At 37.3% G+C, this 24,113-nt stretch overlaps 1 protein-coding gene across 2 annotated transcripts in view; it reads left to right on the forward strand.

Annotated features, from left to right (window-relative positions):
• Positions 1-24,113, forward strand: part of ambra1a (autophagy and beclin 1 regulator 1a) — a 92,527-nt gene that overhangs the window by 20,678 nt on the left and 47,736 nt on the right. For both annotated transcript variants that reach the window (XM_089129450.1, XM_089129449.1), the window contains one exon: positions 12,874-12,984. In XM_089129450.1, coding sequence (XP_088985576.1) covers positions 12,874-12,984 — 111 coding nt within the window. The remainder of the gene's footprint in view (positions 1-12,873; positions 12,985-24,113) is intronic.

Raw genomic sequence — 24,113 nt, forward strand, 5'->3', positions numbered from 1 at the left:
ACCATCTTGCAGTTAATGGAGATTTGTGGGATGCAAATACAGGGCACAAAGTTCCCATTCCACCACATCCAAAAGATGCTCTATTGGGTTGAGATCTGGTGACTCTGGGGGCCATTTTAGGACAGTGAACTCATTGTCATGTTCAAGAAACCAAGTTGAAATGATTCGAGCTTTGTGACATGGTACATTATCCTGCTGGAAGTAGCCATCCGAGGATTGGTACATGGTGGCCATAAAGGGATGGATGTGGTCAGAAACAATGCTCAGGTAGGCCGTAGCATTTAAATGATGCCCAATTGGCACTAAGGGGCTTAAAGTGTGCAAAGAAAACATCCCCCACACCATTACACCACCACCAGCAGCCTGCACAGTGGTAACAAGGCATGATGGATCCATGTTCTCATTCTGTTTACGCCAAATCTTGACTCTATCATCTGAATATAGAGAATGAACAGAAATCGAGACTCATCAGACCAGGCAACATTTTTCCAGTCTTCCACTGTCCAATTTTTGTGAGCTCTTGCAAATTGTAGCCTCTTTTTCCTATTTGTATTGGAGATGAGTGGTACCCGATGGGGTCTTCTGCTGTTGTAGTCCATCCGCCTCAAGGTGGTGCGTGTTGTGGCATTACAAATGCTTTGCTGCATACCTCGGTTGTAACGAGTGGTTATTTCAGTCTAAGTTGCTCTTCTATGAGCTTGAATCAGTCGGCCCATTCTCCTCTGACCTCTTGCATCAACGAGGCATTTTCGCCCACATGACTTCTGCATACTGGATGTTTTTTTCCCTTTTCACACCATTCTTTGTAAACCCTAGAAATGGTTGTGCGTAAAAATCCCAGTAACTGAGCAGATTTGAAATGTGAAATACTCAGACCAGCCCGTCTGGCACCAACAACCATGCCACTCTCAAAATTGCCAAACATAGGATGTATGCAGGTTCTTTGGTGTTTCTTTTTACGAGCGCTATACTCAACATGAACAAATAAACTACAACAATGTAATGCTCAATGTCAAAAGTAAGACTGGAGTGAGACTTAATCAAATATGTGTGCTTGGGGAGTAGCTGTGCTATGGCTATAGGATATGCTCCAAATATGGCCTGGTAATTGTTGGCCACTGAATGTTTTTGATTTTATCACAGCTGACGCATGAGTTGTATTTACTCTCAAGTGTCAGGCAGCTCTGTCTTATTTAAATCAACCAAAAGGGCAAACAAAGGGCCCACAGGGCTACTTGGTTGACCGGTTCTTCAGTTCTTTCTCGTCTGCCTACTAGAGAGTATACTTGTTTTTATTGAAAATGTTATATTTTTAATGGTCACTCGATGGATGCGTAGCTTCATATGAATTACATTAAAACTATATTTCTCATAGAAACCAGAAAAAGAAAATAAATATTTTTACCCAGAGGTTTAGTTTACCCAAAAATGTGGTCATAATTTTCTCGCCCTTATTTTAATGTGATTAAAATTCTAAATTAAATCTCTTCATAATATAAAGCGATTGTCTCTTCAGAAAATTTAGACTAAACCAATCAATTCATATATATTTATGAATTCTTTATGAACTTTTTGAAGCGTCAAAGTGGCAATTGGATCTTGCGCACTGTTTTCTGTCAGCCTTACTTTCAAAAACGAACAAACCACACTCTCAATTAACAAACAAAAAATTTATCTAGTGATGAAATGTTTTTCTGTGTTGAGACAAATCTTGTGCGATGTCCCAAACTGCCTGGATAATTGCACAACATGTGCCGTGGTCCGTTAATGACACGTCCGATTCGGAAACTAATGACTCTTTTGAACCGATTCACTTTAATGAATGGTTAAAACAACTGATCTGTCCAACACTGAACTCAAGAGACATAAATCGGAAACACTTTACAATAAGATTCCATTTATTAAAGTCTAGTTAACTACATTAGTTAACATTCTGTTAATATTAGTTTCTATGTGGATTTACTCCATGACCAAACCACCCCACTCATTCTAGAATGATTCATTCTTTCCAATTTGAGCTATTCAAATCAAATTGTTGGTGAAATTGTTTTTTTAGTACAGAAAAATAAAATATCGCAATCTAATTTTTTACCAATATTGTGTGGCCCTAATTCTCACTAGGGTTTTCGGTAACACTTTACAATAAGGTTCATTAGTTAACTACATTAGTTAAAGGACAACTCCGGCGCAAAATGAACCTTTGGTCTAATTACACATTGTTACCTAGTCAACCGTTATCTGAGATTTGTTTTCATGATTGCCGAATGTAAATAGTTTTATCTCTAAAAACAGTTTAGCCTATAACGCTAGTTCAATGCTAGTATATAGGGCATGAGAACTTTGTCAGTGTCCACACAGTTTAATAAGAAGATATTTTATACACACAGTAAATTTCGCGAATACAGGAAGAAGCCATCTTTGAAAAATAGTCTCTACCAGTCGATCTACGAACGCCGATCCAAGTGCGCTGAACTGTGCAGAATCTCATATGATCCGTTGTTTCCAGAAGAAACACAAACACAAACCGTTTACTTGTCTTCAATATGTACACGTAGCCTACTGTTCGCGCTCACCTTATCACCTTCTCACCGGCGCACTTGGATCGGCGTTCGTAGATCGACTTGTAGAGACTATTTTTCCAAGATGGCTTCTTCCTGAATTCGCGAAATTTACTGTGTGTATAAAACATCTGCTTATTAAACTTTGTGGACACTGACAAAGTTCTCAATGCTTCAGTTTGAATGTAGGGACTCTTTTTATGCTGTTGTGTTAGTGTGGGGCTATTTTGAGCCTTTTTAGTGGTAATAACAAGCAATTTTTATTTGTCATTACTCTATGCCCCATATACTAGCATTATACTAGCGTTATAGGCTAAACTGTTTTTAGAGATAAAACTATTTACATTCGGCAATCATGAAAACAAATCTCAGATAACGGTTGACTAGGTAACAATGTGTAATTAGACCAAAGGTTCATTTTGCGCCGGAGTTGTCCTTTAACATTAACATAGAATGAACAATACTTCTTCAGCATTTATTAATCTTTGTTAATGTTAATTTCAACATTTACTAATACTTTTTAAAAATCTTGTTAACATTAGTTAAAGCACTGTGAACTAACATGAACAACAATGAACAGCTAGATTTGTATTAACTAATGTTAACAAAGAATAACAAATACAGTAACAAATGGTTAGTTCATGTTAGTTAATACATTAACTAATGTTTAATAAATGAACCTTATTGTAAAGTGTTACCAGGTTTTCTATATAGAGATATCGGTATCAGCCATAACAGCAATATTAATATCAGTTATCGGCCACAATTTTCACATCGGTTTCACACTACAAATATCAATTGAGTTATGAAAACTTCCCTTTGAATTTACTTTTTCATTTGTCCATTTGCAGATTCTTGCAGTTGTTGTTTTAATCATAAATTGTTAACTAAAGTAAACAAAAAAAATATTTCTGGGTGAACTATTTTTATTTTTTTTTATTTTTTTTACTTGGTCTTTAAGGGGTCTTTAAAAAAATCTTAAATTTACTTTCATAAAAGTTGCAGAAATCCTGAAAATCTGAAGGAATCAGATGCCTTTATTAAATATAATCATTGTCAAAGTCTGATTGTATGTTTTACATAATTTAATCAGTGGTAATTTAAGCAATGACGTTGAGAAATATAGGGTATGTGCGTAGTGTATGTGTGTGTTCTATTAAATATTGTTTAACTACAGATAGGAAGTATGACAAAGCCAAAGCTGGAGGGCCTTAGGATAGAGTGTGTAATGAATGAAGGGGTAGTGATGGAGAACAGTGACCCTCTCTAATTCAGCCCGGCTCTAATCCATTCAGTCCTGCTCCACCCAGTGCTGCAGGCCTGACGGATTCCTCAGGCTCTTGTTGTCAGAGAGAAACACAGTTTATATGGACTTTTCAGAGCATGAAAAACAGACCCGATTATCTTTAATGGAATGGTCTCTCTCTCTCTCTTCTGCTCTGTCCGGTCAGTGCTAAGGAGGGTGGTGAGTATACATGAGGCATATGACTGATTTCTGCTGCATGGCCAGTTTATTAATTTATGTTTTGGTGTGTGAAGTAAATTTCAACCATTTTGAAAAGCACTGATATAATTTTTTTTTTCATGAAGAAACACTTTTCTTGGTAGTCGTCCTAAATTTAGTTATTGTGTGGGACACTTATGATGACCTCATTTAGCATACGCACAACATGCCATACAAAGACTCCCTTGGGTAATCGTTCCTTGAAACACTCAGTCGAGCCACTCTTAAAACACAGCTGAGTCTATGAAGAGGTCAGGTGAGGTCTCTCTCTTCCTCCCATTTTCTCTTTTTAGTTGCCTTTGTCTTTCTGGGCAGCTCCAGGTAGTGACCTAGCATCAGTTCCCATCAGCTGCTCTTTATTCTTTAACATTGGGAACAGACTCAGAGGTCACATATCCCATCCATATCCTATCCTAACTATGTCTTGCTATATGTATTAGAGGATTCTGAAATGCTGTTGAGAAAGTGTTTTTTGCCCTTATATGCATTTTTAGCTGTTAGACCGTTTCAGCTAAGAGAGGTGTGTACCTTTCCATACCCATTCAAACGAATTTGCCACAGTTTAACTCCATTTGAAGTGAATGCTTCCTGAGCTAAATATCAAGTGTCTCAGAAAAGGTTTTGAAAACTAATGCAAAGGAAGTATCTTAGTTTTTTCTTTTTAATAAATTTGCAAAATTATCACATCTGTTTTTGCTTTATCATTATGGTATATGAAGTGTAGATTGATGTGAAAAAAAGTCATTTAAAGTAGTTTAACATAAGGCATCAACGTTTGAATACTTTTGCAAGGCACTACACATGACAGAAATTAATGGGCCTCATTCATCAAACCTTTGTAAATAGTTGTGAATTCTCACATAAAACAGACCTTCCCGAAAACTCTCATCCGGATTCACAAGCGCTTTGTAAACATCCAATTGCATAGTTAAAATGTGTGTGTGTGTTAATAAATTTCAAAAATTAATAAATAGGGCGTGCGTGCACGCTCATTCATAATTAGCGTAATATCCGCTTATGAATTACAACTACGTAAATAACGTGGCCAGGAAAGCTGTGGAATCTTCTTGACTCCCTTCTCAGGTTTGGCTTCAGGATATTGCATAAATGCTAATTGGCCATATGCCTACTAGTCCAGGTGATATTTGAAAATGATGGGATTTTTTCATAATAGCATGAAACTCGGTAGGCCTATATTTTGTGGCCCTGAACATTTTCAGAAATGGAGCTATCGCAAAAATGGGTGGCCATTTTATTTTCCGCCATAACTAAATGATATATTTTGTATTACTGTATATCTCCTGAACCAAACATGATAACACAGAGAATGCATGCAATGTCTACCCCTATGTTTGGGTGGTCAAGTATTACAATATCACATACAACATAAACTGTTCAGGTGAATACTTAATGGTGAATTCAATGATGTTGTGAGAAGGATTACAATGAAATCGCAGTATTTGAGAATATCATCTAAAGCTGGCACCACACTTAATGATTTTTTAAATCTTATAATATTTTCGAAAATGAGAAAGACAAACAAACATGACGATAAAAAATCATAGATTGATTCATTTTGTTCCTCTAGTGATGTGACCAGGAAAGCACACCACACACTAACATATTCCATTCACAGACAAGGCCACTTATCCTCAATGCTCTCCAGCCGTTCACACACATGACAACCGTGCTCTGGTGGCTTGAGAACGTAAACCCCGAAATAGACAAAATATGCCTTTCTCATCTCTGCGTTATCTTCAAAAATGTGAATCTGTGAAAATTGTGACGACATGAACATGAACGTTACGTGTTAAGTCATAGGCATGCACGTTTGAATGCACTCCAGCCATTCATACACCCTCAATGCACTCAAGTCGTTCATACACACAACAACGGTGCCCTGGTGGCCCGATAATGCAAACCCCAAAATAGATTTCAAAGTGCAAGCTCTAGAAAACGAGTTTTGAAAAAAAAAAAAAAAAACTGTGTTAACTTCAGAAACGTGAAACTGTGAAAATGGTGACGGCATGCGCATGTGTTCGGTCAACAGGCAGGCACGTTTGAATAAGTATGTGTGTAAGCGCATAGTATTTCTTCATTAAGTGCAGCACCTCAAAAGAACAGAATACTAAGGAGGACATTGTTGGACAAGCACTTAAGGTGGCACCAAAATATCTCCAACAGACTGGGGTTTGATGTACCCAAGCGATTGGAGACCACTGTGGTCAACTCCTCCACAAGCAAGCCAGTCCAGCCTTCAACTCTTTAGTTGTGGCTGAAAGAAAGGCTGCTGGGGGCATTGCAAATGCAAATGCAAAAAAACAAACAAACAAAAAAGCCTTCTTAAAGTGCACAGCTCTGTCACTGTGGAGGAGACTATGAAGGAGACAGAAGAATTGGTTCAACTACAACAAAACAATTAAACAAACATTTTACTGAAATAGAAGAATTTTTATTTTAGTAAAAAGTAAATCTTTGTTTTTGGCACATTCTTTTTAAGCTTTGTTGCTATGGTCATATTGAATATTGTACTCTTTAAAGTCACTGTATTGTCAAAATTAATGAACAAAATGATGAGGTTTTTAAACTCTACACAACATGCATGCAACAGACACAGACTATTCACTTTAACAGTTTATGATGTTGTGTATTTGGACTGTGTTAGCTTGGACTCATTCAATTTTACATGTGAAAATGCTTTTAACCCTTTGACTCTTATCTGTAACACTCTCTTGACACCACCGAGTTTGCGTTAAAATTGCCATTGACACCTTTATGGCATACAAATCTTTACAGACAGCAATGGGTTCGAGTCGCAAAGAAATCAGTATCTCCTCAGAGCAATGCCACGTGGCCAAGAAAAGCTCACTCCAAAAACGCACACACACAAACAGATGGTGACAGGACAAAGAAAAAGTTTCTCTCTCGAAATCCTCAAATGAGATTGGCCGTTCACCCCAATAGAGGTGTAAACTTTGGTTTCCTCAAAAGGATGGAACGCCAGTTCCTCCTTGTCTTCAGTCCTTTTCACCTTCGAGATCTTCTCTTCAGTCCGTTAGTTTAGATTTTCTTTTGTTTCCTGTTTCGTATTCTACTTTGTTAATTTCCACAGACTAGTAACATGAATTTAGCCTGAATTTTTTTTTTTCTTTGACTAACTTCATTTTGCCGCTCCTCCGCACACCGGAAGAACCACAGAGAGCGTGCAACGCACAGAAGGAACGATCAGTCACGCAGCCTGTTCAGCAACATAAGACAACCATATGCATGTATTTGTTTTATCGAGCTTTAATGCATTTATTATTCGATATCTTTGTGTCTCTCAGTCTTAAGGTTCCTGTCTCTGGGATTTTGCCATTCTGTTGACCACTTCCTTTATCTTTCACTTTCATTTTTTTATGCATGTTTATTACAACTGTCATTAAGTGTCATTCGCTCAGTTATGACATTTTTAATGCAAATATGAAATTGTTTGAGATGTCTTTGTTATGACACCTTGACAAACCAATACATCATAAGACAACACAACCTGTCATAAATATAACATAGCAGATTAATTATCAAACTTAAGAAACCACCTAGTTTCACTGGTTAACATTACATTAAACTGTCAGGTGGTTGGTTTTGACATTGGCTGTCATGAAGCCAATATAAGTTTTTAATGACAAATTCAATTAGTACCACTGTAGTTGAGGTCACGAAAAATATTCATGACACAATTATAATGCCCTCATTGCAGCTAATGTCAAAACCAACCACATGACAGTTTAACTTAATTTTATGTCAAGGTGTCATGACAAAGACATCTTAAACAATGTCATATTTGCCTTCAAAATGTCATTATTGAGCGAAAGACACTTAATGACAGTTTTCATAAACATGCACAAACCTTACTTCATATGGAAGACATATGTCATGTCATGGTTATGAAGGTGTCATGTCAGTCTTATGCACACCCCTTCAAGTAAAGTGTTACCAAAATCTCTCCAGATGACATAGCGTTATGACATACTGGGCTGCTGAACTGTATCCAGACATCATTGCAGTGCTCATGCCAGCTGGAATTGTTACTAGTTAACGGTTGTAACAGCTTTCCTGCTCTGTGTGAAAAGGAGCAGACCTGACCTCCTCGGTGCTAACTGCCTGTGCCTGTGAGTGCTGAAATTGTAATTGGTCTTGAGCAGAAGTTTAATCAGCCAGCAGGGCGGGAAAAACTGATCCTGCCAAGACTTGTTAAACTCTGAACAGCCAGCAGCCATATCACCCTGAGTCTGATTAGTACCTGAATGGGAGACCTCCTGAGAAAAACAGGTATCTGCTGGAAGAGGTGTTCGTGAGGCCAGCAGGGGGTGCTCACCCTGTGGTCTGTGTGGGTCGTAATGCCCCAGTGTAGTGACCAGGACAGTACACTGTCAAAAAGCACCGTCCATCGGATGGGATGTTAAACTGAGGTCCTGACTCTCTGTGGTCATTAAAAATCCCATCAGTTCACCCCCAAATTTGCCCCTTGGGCTCTGTCCATCATGGCATCCTAATCATATACTGATTGGCTTGTGCTGTGCGTCTGGCGCAATATGTCTGCCGTAGCATCATCCAGATAGATGCTGCCCATTGGTGGTGGTTGAGGAGATTCCCCCTACCATGTAAAGCACTTTGAGTACCCAAAAAAGTGCTATATAAATGTAACAAATTATTAATTATTGTAAACCAAACTCTCTAGTTGAATCTTATAGCCTTAAGAGAATTTGACATTTTTTTTTTTTTTAATAATCACATTGGGAAATAAATGTTTTTCTCCAAAACACATTGGCCACAATTATTGGCACCCCTCTGTTTTTTTTTGTTATGAGTAAAATATCTCTGTAGTATGTTGCCATTAATATTTGCATTGTTTTAGCACACTAGGGTGACTAGGAGCATGACATTGTCTAGCTATGACATTGTTTCACAGTATAAACATGAGGAAACATGAAGGCCAAATTCCATTAATCATCCATCAAAATGAGTAAAACCAAATAATATAGTTCCGATGTGCAACAAAAGATTGTTGAGCTTCACAAAATATAAAGTGGCTGTAAGTTCCTATTTCCACCATTGTCCTATTTCAACCAACTAAAGATGTTACGAATCTGCCTGGAAGAGGACGTGTCTATATCGTCCTAATGCACGGCGAGGAGGAAAGTTTGAGTGGCCAAAGACTGTCCAAGGATCACAGATGAAGAATTGCAGAGATTAGTTGATTCTTTGGGTCAGAAAGCCTCAATAAAACTCAAACACATGTTGTTTGGGAGGGTTTCAAGAAAAATCTGCCTTTCTCATCCAAAATCAAACTCCAGCATATTCAGTTGTCAGACACGACTGGAACTTCAAAAGTGTCCAGATTCTATGGTCAGATGAAACTTAAAAAATAGTTTTTTGGCAGTAAACCCACCAGATGGGTTTGGTGCAAACAGGGATAAAACTTACCGCATGTCCACGGTTAAATATACCGCTGGATCTTTAATGTTGTGGGCCTATTTTCCTGCCGAAGGTCCTGGACATCTTGTTCAGATACATGGCATAATGGATTCTAGCAAATACTAACAGATAAAACACAATCAAAAGCTCTGCTGGAAATCTTGTAATGTGCCATGCTTGGATCATCCATCAGGACATAAAACAAACATCAAACCCAAAATCTGTCACTGAGCACAAAATGAAGCTTCTGCCATGACCATCCCTGATGAGTGTGCTGAGCTGGAGAGAAGAAGCACCAACATGGATGTGGGAATCTGAAGGATCTGGAGAGATTCTGATTCTCTGATCTCTCGTCAGGTGTTCTCCAAACTCATCAGGCATTATAGAAGAAGACTCAGAGCTGTTATCTTGGCAAAAGGAGGCTACGAAAAGTATTTAATCAATTATGCACAATGTGTTTTGGAGAAAAGCTTTTATTTCGTAATGTTATTTACCCTCACTTTCAATTCTTTGGTGAATTTTTTTGAATGGAATATCAAAAGTATAAACTATACAGATTTTTTTTTTTTTACAGCCATCTTAGATCATATATACTGCTGCCTATGTCTACCTTATAAAATTCTCCTCAAGCACTCGGCTCCCCCAAAAGGGGGGACATTTTCAGGGCAATTTGTTGTGCGTCTATGAAGAAAACGATGGCCGTGTAAAAGGTTTAGCTCATAACTGCACTGTGACAGATGATAAATACTTAATCCCTCATCCTCGTCCTAGTGCTTTTTTTTGTTGTTGTTGATAAAATGGTCACGTTAGTGTAGTTAGTTCTTGTAAACTCTGTTTGTTCCTCATCTGTTCCACGCCACTCCTCTAAACTGTCTATAAAACCATGTTACAGTAAAATGATTAATTATCTCTTTTGTTTTCTAAAGAGGACTTTGTTACTAACTAATGTGTTTTACATGCCTGTCATATTAATTTCTTTTTAGAGCAGTTTCTTTTGTGATTTGTCCTGTTGTTGACCTGCACTTTTGATTGTAACGATTTTGAGGATTTGGTTTTAAATCTACACGCTCATCTCAGTTCTTTATATCAGTCTTTCCTTATTTCCCTTTCCCCTTCAAATCCTATACATTTATCTCTGTTGATACGGTTAAAACTTACAATACTAAGCAAAGTTTTGGGGTAAATAAGAAATGTTGCTTGAGTAAAAGTACCAGTCAATCATTGAGTGCACTTTTCTGTAGCTAGTAGAATCTAGCTCAGAAATGTAAGGAAGTTTATTTAAATGTTGGAGGATGATTTTTTTATAGGCGGTTATGAAGTTCTGTTTTGGTAAACACAGCAAACACTTGAAGCAAAACTAGAAAAAATTGTTCAGAAAATTGAAATAGTTTTGCAAGGTGGGGCCACGGGTTGATACATTCCCGGGATCCCTTTCCTTCATCCATTGTTTCGTCCATGGTTTCGTCTCTTATCTAAATCTGACCATGGAGTTGACTTTGGCAGAAAGCTGAAGTTGATTACTAATAGGCTGTCCCAGTCAGTGGCACCTGCACAATCCAATCACGTTTGAGAGGGAAACAACAAATTGAGGGTTTCTGAGATTTTTATTTTTCCTTTTTTATTTATTTATTTTTATTAGAAGTAATGGGTATTCATGGTTATGGATCGAAATGTAGTGGAGTAAAGAGAACAATATTTGCCTCTCAAGTGTACTGGAGTAAAGTCATGAGTACCCCCAAACAATTATACTCGAGTAAAGTACAGATCCCTCAAAATTGTACTTAAAAGTACTGTACAAAAGTAAATGTACTCCGGCAACTCTGGCAGCATGTGACACTGAAGTAATGGTTGCTGAAAATTCAGCTTGCCATCAGAATAAATGACATGTTGAAATGTTAAATAGAAACTTGTTATTTTACATTTTAATAATGTTTCACAGTATTATTGTTTTGAAAGAGAAGAGAAAAGTATTTCAAATGATTGCCGACACAAAACGTTTGAATGGTAGTGTAAATTTTATGCCTTTTTATTTGCACTCATTTTTGTTTTCCTATACGTAGCGCTCTTAGATGTGTTGTGTTGTATTTCAGGTTAGGTTTAGTGTAAAGTCCATATCATTCTGTTTCCCAAAGGGTCTTTTATAGTGAGGGAAGCTCTCCAGCTCATTAGACCATGGCTGTTAGAGCAGCTTCTGAAAGCCCTGTCTGATTTTGCACCTCAGCTTACTGCACCTGGGTGTCTGTGGGCCGTAATGGGCAGACAGCAGAGTGCAGGGGGAAACTGCGTAATAGATATTTATGTCTGCATTACGTCTCCTTGAGTTCAGGTCATAACAGGCAAATCTAATATGTTAGTCAGACCCAGGATCGACCCTCTACTCGGAAATGGACCTCTAAGTGTACTGCTTGGCCAAAGCCTTCCCTCTTCCCTTCTGTAATTATGGTGACAAGGCTGAGCGCTGGAGAGGACAGCCTGACATTTTATTGTTTACCTCAAAGAAGTTTTGTTGCAGGTAGAAACCGGTATTAAATTCAGTGGCGAGTGTGTTGTCTTATTTGCTAAGTGCCCGGAGTGTAATATGGTTTATTTAACCATTGATGCACTCTTAGCGGAAGAAGTTGTTGCAGATATATGAGATTCCTGAGGCAAAGCTTAACTGCTATTGTCTAGATCAGATGTAGAATCATACAGAATCCTGTTAAGCAACCTTGAGCTCGGAAAGGCGCTATATGGGCTAAATAAAACAACTTTTTTAAAACAACGATTTATTAAATATCGCTTGTATGTTAAACTTTCGCCTGTTTTTTGCCTATTATTTTTTTAATCTGCTGACCTCTAACCTAACAAGAATATGCACTGTTGGTTTGATCAGTATGAGTAGGGCCCATGTTATTAATTTTCCTGTTCTGCTTGACTGTTCAAGACTTGGGTTTGCATACTGAGATGCCACGTAAACCACAACTAAACACAACAGTGTCTTTAGTTGAATGCTGTTAGATTATCCTTGTTCTTGTAATCTGCTGTTGTGGTTAGATATACAGTACACTACAGTTCAAAGGTTTGGGGTTGGTAAGCTTTATTAATATCTTTATTATTATTTTATTTATTATTAATAAAGTCTCTTTTCTGCATTTTATTAGTACAACAGTAATAGTGTGGAATGTTATTACTATTTAAAATGTTCTATTTTATAAACCATGATATATTTAGAAACCAAACATTTGAACAGTAGTGTAAGGAATTTGCATAATCAACCTATTTACATGGAAATATTGACTGACTGAGAATTTTTTTAATTGCTGTATGAGTAATATATGACTGAATGTTTGTTTTTTGCGTGTGTTTTTTTTTAAGGTGCTGTAATTGGGGATGGTCAATCTGCAGTAGCCAGCAACATCGCTAACACAACTTATCGCCTGCAATGGTGGGACTTCACCAAATTCGACTTGCCCGAGATCAGTAATGGTGAGTGTTTGAAGGGATGTATCATAGCCATTAATGATAAACAGATGCATTATCAGAGATTGTGGGGGAATCAATACATTGGCACATCGCCGTAAATCGCGCTGATTAAATCTGACAATCGCTTATCTCAATCTCAATCGCAAAACCATGCAAATTATACTTTGTTCTCAAATTGTTAAAGTTAACAATGTCAGCATGTCATGGTAGTGATGTCATGGTACCAAAATTCCAGCAGTCGGTACCGATACCATTAAAATGTTATGGTTCTGTGTACCAATTTCGGTACCACAGCAAAATCAGTTTGAAAAAAAAAATCAATTCAATTCAATGACTATTATTTATCGTGGTAAATTTATGAAAGCATTAAAGGCTACATGCTGTTTAAACAAAAATATTGATGATATTGAGAAATATTGCTTATAAAAAAATCATGTTAAAAATAAGCAACCTTATATGCACACATTATTATTCTTAGTAGTAGTATTTTTAATTAATGGAGACATAGTTAAATCTATTGTAAAGTAGCCTAATATAATTATTTCTGTCAATTTCTTCAAGTTAAACCAAACTTTTATGTTGACGGGTTGCCGTGAAGACCTTTGAGTTTCTGTGCGTGTATAATGCAGGGCTGCCAACTCTCACGCATTGAGCCAATTCTCACGCCACACCCCAGATTTCTCACGCCTAAGTGTTAAGCCTGTTGGTAAAATGCCTGAAAGATGAGTTTATCTATGGATCCACCAGTTGAGCCACTCGTGATCGACAAGTTTTACCACAAATTAGTTAAAATATCCTCTAATCTAGAGCGAGCGTGCTTGCGAGACAGATGTTGAGCTCCTAAGGGCGCGGATGCAAAGCCAGGACTGGAGCCAAAGCACATTCCTCTCTGCACTCTGTGTACACTCAAGTGTTCTGTTATCACTCCGCTTCTGTCCACTACGGGTTTTCCAGTCTTACTCACAGGAAAAAATCGATTTTAAAAGATATTATCTTTTAAAGATATTATATTTTAAAAGATAAGATCTTATATTTTATTTTTTATATATATATATATATATGAAAAACTGCTCCGTGTTCAATCGATTTTAAAAGTTAATCTTATGTTTTATTTTTTTATATATCCCAAACGTCTGAATTTATAATACTATACGCAATGGCTTGGAAAGTATTCTACACACAAGCAAGTGCACCCAGGTAAAAAGAACAATTTTTCAAATTCTACGAACATTTTGCCAACAGTTAATAATAATAAATATTATTATTATTATTATATATATGCCCACACGCACAACGGCAGAGAGCTAAGCGAGCGAAAGACCTTGAATGTCTTTCACAGCAGCATTCACCTCCAGCATCCTCACACACAATAGCCTACTAGCCGAGACTCTTCTTTATGTGTACAGATGTGACGTAATGAGGCAATCCACCAGTACCACTGGAATTAAAAACATTATTACAAACTTACCGCTTTCAATCGAGCTAAGGCAAGCAGAGAGTTTTGAACACTGGCTGGTTATGTATTTTCTCAAATATGCATTTTGGATATTTTTTTAACCCCAAAAAAGCTACAGACTGCAGCTTTAATTTTCTTTATTTCACACAAAAAACATTTGAGCAATTATATACAGTTTTGTATTTAAACATTTTTAATCAAAAAAAAATTGATTCCCTGAAATATAATCTGATTGAATTGTGAAACCCTGTTTACAGTGGTGTATTTTGTGGGATTTTCCAGAAAGGCACGTGTTTTTTCTGAGATTTCTTTTTTGCCATGTGCCCATCCACCTGAACAGAAACACAAAATGCTTAAATTACCCACAGCGTTGAAGAAATGGTAGTGAGGGGAAAGGCTGTTCGTGATAGAGTAGCTGTAGAGAAAGGTAATAGTGAGCACTCCACTGAGCACTAGAAGTGCTGCTGATGGAGGGCAGATGCCATGGACTGGAGAGGAAATTGGTCACATATTAGAGTTATTTTCTTCCCCGCCTCTCTCTTTCTTTCTCTGTCACGATAAGCATTACTGGAAGCTCTTGGCGATTACCCAGGGCTAATTACAAGATTGTAGAGTGATTCTTGTTATCTGGGCTTGATCTCACACCTGGCAGCACTTAGGCAGTAACATCTGTTCAGCCTGTCAGAATCTTCAAGATCTCAGAAAATGAAGGTTAGCATCCCTCAGGGCATGTACTCATAGCCAGATATACACAAGAAAATAAGTGTTATGAATGCTGTGTTTGTTGCGGTATGAAGGTAAAAAATAAAAAATAAAAATCAAAGTCAATACCTTATAAGATTCAGTTTGACCTTCAGTTATCTCTTAACCCAGAGGTGCCAGACTTGCTGAGAATCTGTTGATGGATGAGGATGGAGAGTTTTATTTGTTTGTTTTATTTAAAAAAAATACTCAGATCTCCCAAAGACAGGGCAATAAAAACTAATATGGTTTTAGCAGCATTGTTGTCATAGGCTATAGTACTGTGTTGTAAAATAAAACATAGAAATTAGGCAGAACAGCGCAATGCATATGCTGACGTGCTTCCCAGTGTCAGTCACATCCAATTCAATCAGATGGACAATAAATGAAGAGTTCAGATGCAAAAGCCTCTAAATGCCATTTGAAATTTTCTTCTTTAATGATGATTTTTGATCAAACTTGTATATTTAAGTTCAGTAATTTCACTTAAATAACAATTAATAGGTAATTATCATTGCCATTTAAGTGAAATCACTGAACTTAAACATACAAGCTTGATAAAAATCATCATTAAAGAAGAAAATTTCAAATGGCATTTAGAGGCTTTTGCATCTGAACTCTTCAAATATTGTGTTAGGTTTTAGGGATGCTCCGATACCATATTTTTCAGAACCGATCCGAACCGATAGCAAAAAATCTGAGTATCGACCGATAGCGATCCGATACCTACAGTTTTTTTTAATCAAGTAGAATTTCTATGATAACTCTGATAATCACTCTTGTGTGTGTTAAACACAATCTACTTAATACAGACAACTTCATTATAAAGATAAACAACAAATCCAAAAAATATATGATCATAATCAATGACGAAAATGCTATTATTAACTAGATTAGGATAATACACATTGCTCTTTGTCTTGTTGTAAAATACATTCATGAAAAACAAGATAACAAAAATCAAAAAGATAAATTATTTTTTAGATATAGCCAAGGCTACTATAAAATTGAGACAACATGTTTAAAATGTATAGCCCATCTGTTTAATGAGACAGCAACATATGATAGGACAGAACAAGAAAGGCTATTAATAATCTGTTATTGCGTCACTGCATTATGATATGAAAGGCTCCAATACAGCGCGGCACACTGCGCTTATGTGCATCCCGAGCGCAGAATGATGTTACAGCGTGCAGCGTGTCAAGTCCGCATTGAAAACTTCAAAGCACAAAGGAAATACATATTGATGGACAGTGTATTATACAGTATCTATCTATGCAATCGTTTATTGAGACTTTTCTTTTAACCATTTTAAATGTCAGTGACTGTGCACGTGAAGAACAATGATAGACTAGTGTTCTGAATCTACTCTTGGGTTGTGATCTAACCGACAGTGTCCGACACCCAGTAGAGAGTAACATGATTAAGTTACAGCAATAAAGTCCAGCAAGATAAAGTTGCTTTATGCGAAACTATCTTCTGAGACTTAGACCTTTATCTACAGATCAAGTATAATACTATTAACATTGAATCATCTTGAAGATAGTTGGAGAATGACTGACAGCTGCTTTTTACGTGATCTTGAATTTTATTGACCTAAATATTAATTTCTTTCTCGCATAATGGCTTCAGAACACTTATAATAGAGTGCACGAAAACTTTATGGTACTTTAGAATGTTTCTGTACATTTTGTGGGGCTTAACAAGAACACATAATAGTATATGCACAATATCGGATTTGGATCGGCCTCGTCTGATTGATACCCGATCCGGCAAAAATTGCAATATTGGAGCCGATACCGATCCTGAGTATCGGATTGGCGCATCCCTATTAGGTTTTTGTTAAAGGTATTCAAACACTCTGAAATGTTTTGGAAATCCCCTTGGACACTGCTTGGATTGCAGAATCCCCGGTAGAGCTGGATCATGTCAGCTGAGCAGAAAACTGACCCCCTGGTCCCTTCTTCAATTCCCAGCAGGCTGCTTTTGCTGCTCTACAGAGGCCTGAGTGCATTCTTCTGTTCTCCCAGAGTACACATTCCCTCTGGTACATTAGTGCTGTCTAATTACAAATACAAGAAGTCCAATAAATACAAGATGTCAAATAAACTGTTATTGATTCTGGAGCCCATTAGAAGTTCGTGTATTTGCAGTTAAACAGCTCATGCTCAATATGTGGAAGCTCATTGTTCTAGAAAACACTTAAGATTGAAAAATTTCCATTAGACACGCTCTTGCCATGGTTTTTAATTAAGTATGACTGGGCTTTTGAGAACATTTTTCTTCGGTGGCCTATATGATTCTTTCCTCTATAATTATTTTAATGCAATCTGATTTAATTGTTAGAAAAGCACTTAATTTTCTTACTTGTACTTGCTTATGTGCTCTGGCTTAAATATTACAAATCAGTGTGATTAAGCAATTAAGAACTTGTTTTCGATCCAAAAATTGTAGAAGTACACATCTGTTAGAAATGCAGTGCACTTGTTAAAATAGCTTGTCAAATAGGTTGTCAGACTTCAGGCTATAATCATTAGTGTAAATGGGACATATTTCTGATTTTTAGGCCATATATGAGAAGTAATAATTTGCTCTGTAGATTATTGATGCTATGCAGCTCAAATGTTGGCAGTAATAGAAGTTGATTTGAATCTAAGAGACTTTTTCTCTTGTGTCCTTGTGATGACAGGAATTTAATTGCATTGTTCCTTATTAAAAGTAATTGTTCCTTTTGTTTGCAATGGTTAAAGGAGCATTTCACCCATTTCAATATTAATCTTATTGAAGGTGCTTTCATTTTGTATTTGTTCATTTTACTATTAAAATGTTTAAATGTTCGCCGGTTCCCGCCTCCTCCTTCCCACAACAACAAACCCAGTTTACATGGGCAAACTCATTAGTGAATTACTCCTCGTTTGTATTTATTTCTATATGGTGAATTACTGCATGATACCTGGATGTTCAGTCACCAGGGTTCCAGACTGCGACCAAATTGGTCGCATATGCGACTATTTTTTGAGAATGTGCGAGTTCAAATTTTATGTGGTCGCATATGTGCGAGTGGATGCTCGCGCGACAGATCGCCGTTGTATCAGCTGCTGTAGTCTGTAACTTATGTTCAAAATGAGTGAGTAGGCTACATAATGAATTCATTTTCCAAACCGTGTTTTTTACTTGAATCACTACGGTACGCCAATAATACGTTTTTATATTCAGACTATTTTATTCCGGGGTCAAGCACAGGTGACTCCTCCGTTGTGGGAGGGCCCCCCAAATCAAATTCTGCTTAGGGCCCCCAAAATCCTCGGGCTGGCTCTGACAGGCACCTCCAAGGGGCGATAATGACATTTCTCAGCTGCAGGAGACATGACGGGTGAATTACTGGCCTGCTCATTGACTGATATCTCTGAGCAGTCAACCTACTCAGTAGCCCTGGGCACCTACCAGCCGGCCATCTCTCCACTCTCCGCTGAGAAGACAGCAGTTTCCCCAAGAGATGCCTAGAGACTCTGGAACAAAACAAATTTCTGCCCAATTTTACTAAGCCATCTTTAGACTCATTTGAGACTAGAAGGGTGAAGACATCTATTGGGGTAATACAGTCTGATCTCTGGCAAAAACATCTGAGCATGGTGGGCCTTCAGCTGAGCAAGCTAATTATCTAACTTGAGCTTGAATTCACCTTATTAACTACCCCTTCCTCAAAAGCCTTTCTGGTCAACTCAGCCAAAGAGCAGAAGGATTAATGAGCTGAAATGTTTCCATGCTCTCTGATGCATCTACTTCACGGTAATGTATGGCTTCAAGAAGCTGAAATTAACCGAGCATCTGAAGTTTAGACTGTGGAAGTGCTCTACATCAAAGTTAGCCATTATTTTAATATGAGAAGAGTGTGACTGGCTGCACAGAAGCTCTGGCAATGATAGAAAGCACAAAATGTACGTCTTTATCTGCAGGTTTGATAAGAAGTACACAAAACAAGTAAACCACTTATCGTCAGTAATATAATACAAACTATAGGGGTAGCAAAGGGGTATTCTATAAGCTAACATCTGTTGTAAAATGTGTGGATGTTTTTTCGCTCCAGTTTAGGGGATGCGCAAAGAGCGATCTCTCACAGATGACCTTTCTTTCTTCATCTTGGTGCAGTCTGCCATTTGAGGTTTAAACCAGCTCTGGTGTCAGTTGGTATTGTTTACTGTAGTTCAACGGTGGAGATGCAGTTGTGGTGGTGGTGAAAAAAATGGCAAATATAATGATATTTAGATAAAACCACAACAGTCCATTGTTGTGATTAATCCAGAACAGCAAGACACATGCTTTAGGCTGTGTGTCCACCAAAGTGTTTTTATCCAGCTGAAAACGCTAGATGCTCTCTTGAAAACGCCTAGCTGTGGGAGCTTGAGAGTGTTTTGGCAGCGCAGCGTTTTTTCCATTGAGACGTTTAGTTGCTATGATACAGAATATCCGCAGCACCGTTTACTTGTAACTGATTTCGCAGATAATTTGTTTCATACTAAAAACTAATATTTTTCATCCACGTTGTTCGGTTAGCTCTGCTGGTTGATGTCGTTGTACAGAAAGAATGTTGTGACAGTTGGTCGTGTGGTATTATGTTGTACTGCTCCTTCATACTCCCGTACATGACTTATTGTGTGGAAGTATGGGGGAATACTTACAAAACAAATACACACCCAATCTTCATCTTACAAAAAAGGGCTATTCGAATCATACATAAAACTGCATACCGAGAACCAACAAACCCATTGTTCATTAAACTCAAAATATTAAAGTTCAAAGATTTGATTGATTATAAAATTATTCAAATTGTTTTTAGAGCTCACAACAATCAATTACCTAGAAATATCCAAGAGCTTTTCCAATTACGAGAAAACACATATAATTTTAGAGGAATATCAATGTTTAGTAGACCGCAGATTCGCACAAACACTAAGTTGCACTGTGTACCAACCCAGGGTGTTATACTGTGGAACAGTAGCAACAATGATTTAAAATTATGTAAAAACCTATTGCAACTGAAATATATGTTTAAAAAAAGAATCCTTGATGGATATGAGCTGGAATAGTGATTTTCTTTTTTTCAACCTTAGGTAAAGTAAACCTTAGATAAGTTAGTTTAGTTAAAATATTATTGAAGTGGGGATAGGACAAGAAAAGTTATTCTAACTTCTTCCTACCCCCTTTGAACATGATTGTTGTTTGGACCATCTGTAGATGATCTTTTTTTTTTTTTTTTCTTGATGTTGATGATTAACTATTTATTTTTTTACTTTTATTCAGTTTTTGCTGTTGTGTTTGTTTTTTTTTGTTTTTTTTAACATGTTCAATAAAGAGAGAATTCAATTAGCCCCGCCCCACCTCCACTGTGATTGGACGGCTGGGTAAAATGTGACAGTGATAAGCGCTGCGTTTTACCCAAAGTTGAACATTTTTCAACTCTCGACGACCATTAAAAAACGTGGCGCTCCCATTGAAAACAAATGAAAACATACGCCATTCGCGTGGAAAAACGCTTTGGTGGACACACAGCCTTAGTTTCATGAGGTCAGATCCAAGACTAAAGCTGTCTTTGTATCTCTCTGTTTATAAATATTAAAGGGGTCATCGGATGCAAAATTCAGGTTTATATGGTGTTTTCATATAAATGTGTGACTGTCTTTTACTGTGTGTGGATGTCGGGATGTGGTTACAAATACAGCCACTTGATGTAGGAAAGCTGCCATGGCTTATTGTCAGAGGGTTGGTTGTATAGACCCTTTTACAGTTGGTAAACATGGTGACGTTTTTTTGTGGGCGGAGCTTAGGTGGAGGCAGAAAGATCTATCTGGCCGCATTCACTAACGCTAGTTAGCAAGGATTGTTAGCTTGTTTTTTAACAATGACTGGAGAAAATCCGATATTATCTTAATGATTAAGGTCACTCAGTGTCCAGGACCGCGATTGTTATTTCCAAAAGTTATTTTTAACGGACAGAACCAGATTGGCCGACCGTAGCCGCCTACACGCTCACTCAATGCATGGACGATCTGACAGGATTAACGTACGTTACCTCGGTTGAGTGGCTACACTTACAGAGAAACCGATCGTAAAGAGAAACTGAGGGCATATAAATCTTTAGATGCCTATATGGTCCTGTACAAGACTTGTGTGTACGATCCGCAGTTCTGCCGAGCCAGCGCCGAGACCACGACAATGTAAAGAGTGACATTACCGTGCGATTTTAATGATGTGAATATTTTCTAGAAATAAAAGTTCCAGATACAGCATATTCATTTTTCATTAATTCTTGCACCAAACAACACAACAAGATGACATTTAATAATAATAACAATTATTAAAGCTCCTTATTATGTAGCCGAATCTGTGATGTTTTGCATTGGCCGCCTGCAGTTTTCACTTTGTTTTGCCTCCAGCTAGCGCCGTGACGTAACTGTGACGTCGGCGCAAAAGGTGTCTATACTGTTACCCTAAGTTGTTGCGTCAATTTGTTTTCTAATAGGCCCAGGAAGAGATGGAATGACTTGAGTACCACTCAGGAGATCATTAACGTCAAGTGAATTTATTAAGGACAGCTGTCTCTGCACACGTGCGAAACAAATCCTCAAAAATACTTAAAATAGACGGTAAAAAACATAAATAAAAGTGAGTAAAAAGGGTTAGGAGGTAAAAAGCATGGAGTTTTACACAACCATTGAGGAATTTTAATCAAAGTGTGTTAGAAACTTTATTTGAAGACCCCAAAGAATCATACCAACTTGTGGAAAATGGGTGTCCAATGACTCCTTTTACTAGCTAGATTGTCACAGTTTTTTAGTTACCAGCTGAGACACTGAACAAATCCAGCTCATAAAGCTTCTGAGAGCTCTGGGAGCTCATATTGAAAAAACATTTTCTGTACTTTATCCTTCCAAAGTCAATAATGCCAGGAATCTGCTGTGGAGCATAAATCAGTGTAACTAAATATAAGCCATGACAACTGATTCATTATTTTAGCACCACTCAGCTCATTAATGCGTAATTAAGAACGAGATAGTCTCAGAATTTGTTGGTGACTTCAGCAGAGAGCAAACATCGACATTACAATGCCCCCTTATTCTTTTCCTCTAGCAGCTATTCTCCTGTCCTCTAGTCTAGTTTGTTACAGTGAAGATGAAATCTTCAGCCTTGTGTACTTTCTGTTCTATATAAAGACAAAGTTTGTTCTATAAAAAGGTTTAAGCCCTATGTTGTTCCAGTTCCTGAAATCAATATTTATGATTTGCCTTCACTGATTTGCCTTCACTGAAATCACTGGATTTCTAAGGGCTATAAGGGATTTTGCTGTGATAGCAGCACACACTATAGTTTTATTTTAATTAGGAGAGCTATGAATCAAATCAAATTAAATGCTTCGCTCTAGTTATTTTTCAACACAAAGTCCTTTCTCATTACAGCAAATCAGGTATAGCAAGTCATCATTCTGTGAATATATATATATATATATATACAGTGTATATATATATATATATATATATATACAGTGAGGAAAATAAGTGTTTGAACAGCCTGATATTTTGCAAGTTCTCCCACTTAGAAAGCATGGAGGGGTCTGAAATTGTCATCACATGTGCATATCCACTGTGAGAGACATAATCTAAAAAAAAAAATCAAATAAGTAAAAATGAAAAAAGGCAGTAAAAAAGGGAGCGCCAGTCGTCCCGCTAGCAGGACGTGACTGATGATTAAACCTATTTTTCTCAAAATTCAATTTCTGAAAGTAATAGCGTTCAGCCAACTTCAGATAACCATAACTTTTGTTACAGACAAACGATAAAAGAAATAAAAACAGATTTGGAAAGGGCTTGAACCCAGCTTTAATTGCTCTCAAAACCTGTAATATGTTAAATTTCACCATGTGGTGGGTTTTCCCAAATCACATCACACATAGTTAAAAAATCATATATTGTGATTTCTGGAATTTTTTTTAGATTATGCCTCTCACAGTGTACATGCACCTACGATGACAATTTCAGACACCTCCATGATTTCTAATTGGGAGAAGTTGCAAAATAGCTGGGTGTTCAAATATATATATATATATATTATTTTGTCATGATGAGGTCTTTTCAGTCATATCTCCATATTTTCTTCACGTGATAAGTGAAATCTGACTTTTGGCAGCTTGTGCTGTATGCAGAGCTGACACTTTCAGTTTATCATTTTAGCATCCATTGTTCAACTGAACTAAATGTTTTTTATTTCTATAAAAAAGTGGGACCGGTGCCGCGGTGACCAAGTAATGTAATCGGTGTACTGCTGAACACCGTTTAACACTGCTAACACTGACTAGCGCAGTAGCCCTTCCTTCCCCCTCTATTTTAATTTATTTTTATGTGTGTGCCGATTTGCTGTCATGCAGTTCTTGTAAATACAATCTCGTTGGGTTTTAGTGTAACAAGAGGATTTTAGTGACTTACAAAAAAGTAAAAGAAAGTAAAGTCCCATATGAAATTCAGACTGTCACGGCTGGACTGATTGTAGAGTTAAGGTGCGTTTTATGTTTCTGTAAATTCTCAGAAGCTGAAGGAGCTCCTTTAGTGAGATAATATTAGATACTGTACATACACAATACCAGACCCATTGATGCAAAAATGCAACATGAGTCTATAAATATTCATAATTCTGATAAATGATGAAGACGATTTTATGTAAAATACCTCAAACTGTTTAGTATGCCCACGGCTGCAAAGGAAATGAAATGGGTTGCATCTACGTTATACAGGGCCTGTAGTGTGAAATACTTGCAGTAGATGCTTCATTAAATATTGCCGCAATAACATGTCTACATTTAATGGGGAAAAAAACAGCACAACATACTGTCTCATCTCTGGTAGCCAATTTCTAGTGGTGACCTAGAGAAAAACAACATTGCTCT

The sequence above is a fragment of the Pimephales promelas genome, chromosome 1 (assembly GCF_988280905.1).
Source record: "Pimephales promelas chromosome 1, fPimPro1.hap1.1, whole genome shotgun sequence".
Classification (NCBI taxonomy): domain Eukaryota; kingdom Metazoa; phylum Chordata; class Actinopteri; order Cypriniformes; family Leuciscidae; genus Pimephales; species Pimephales promelas.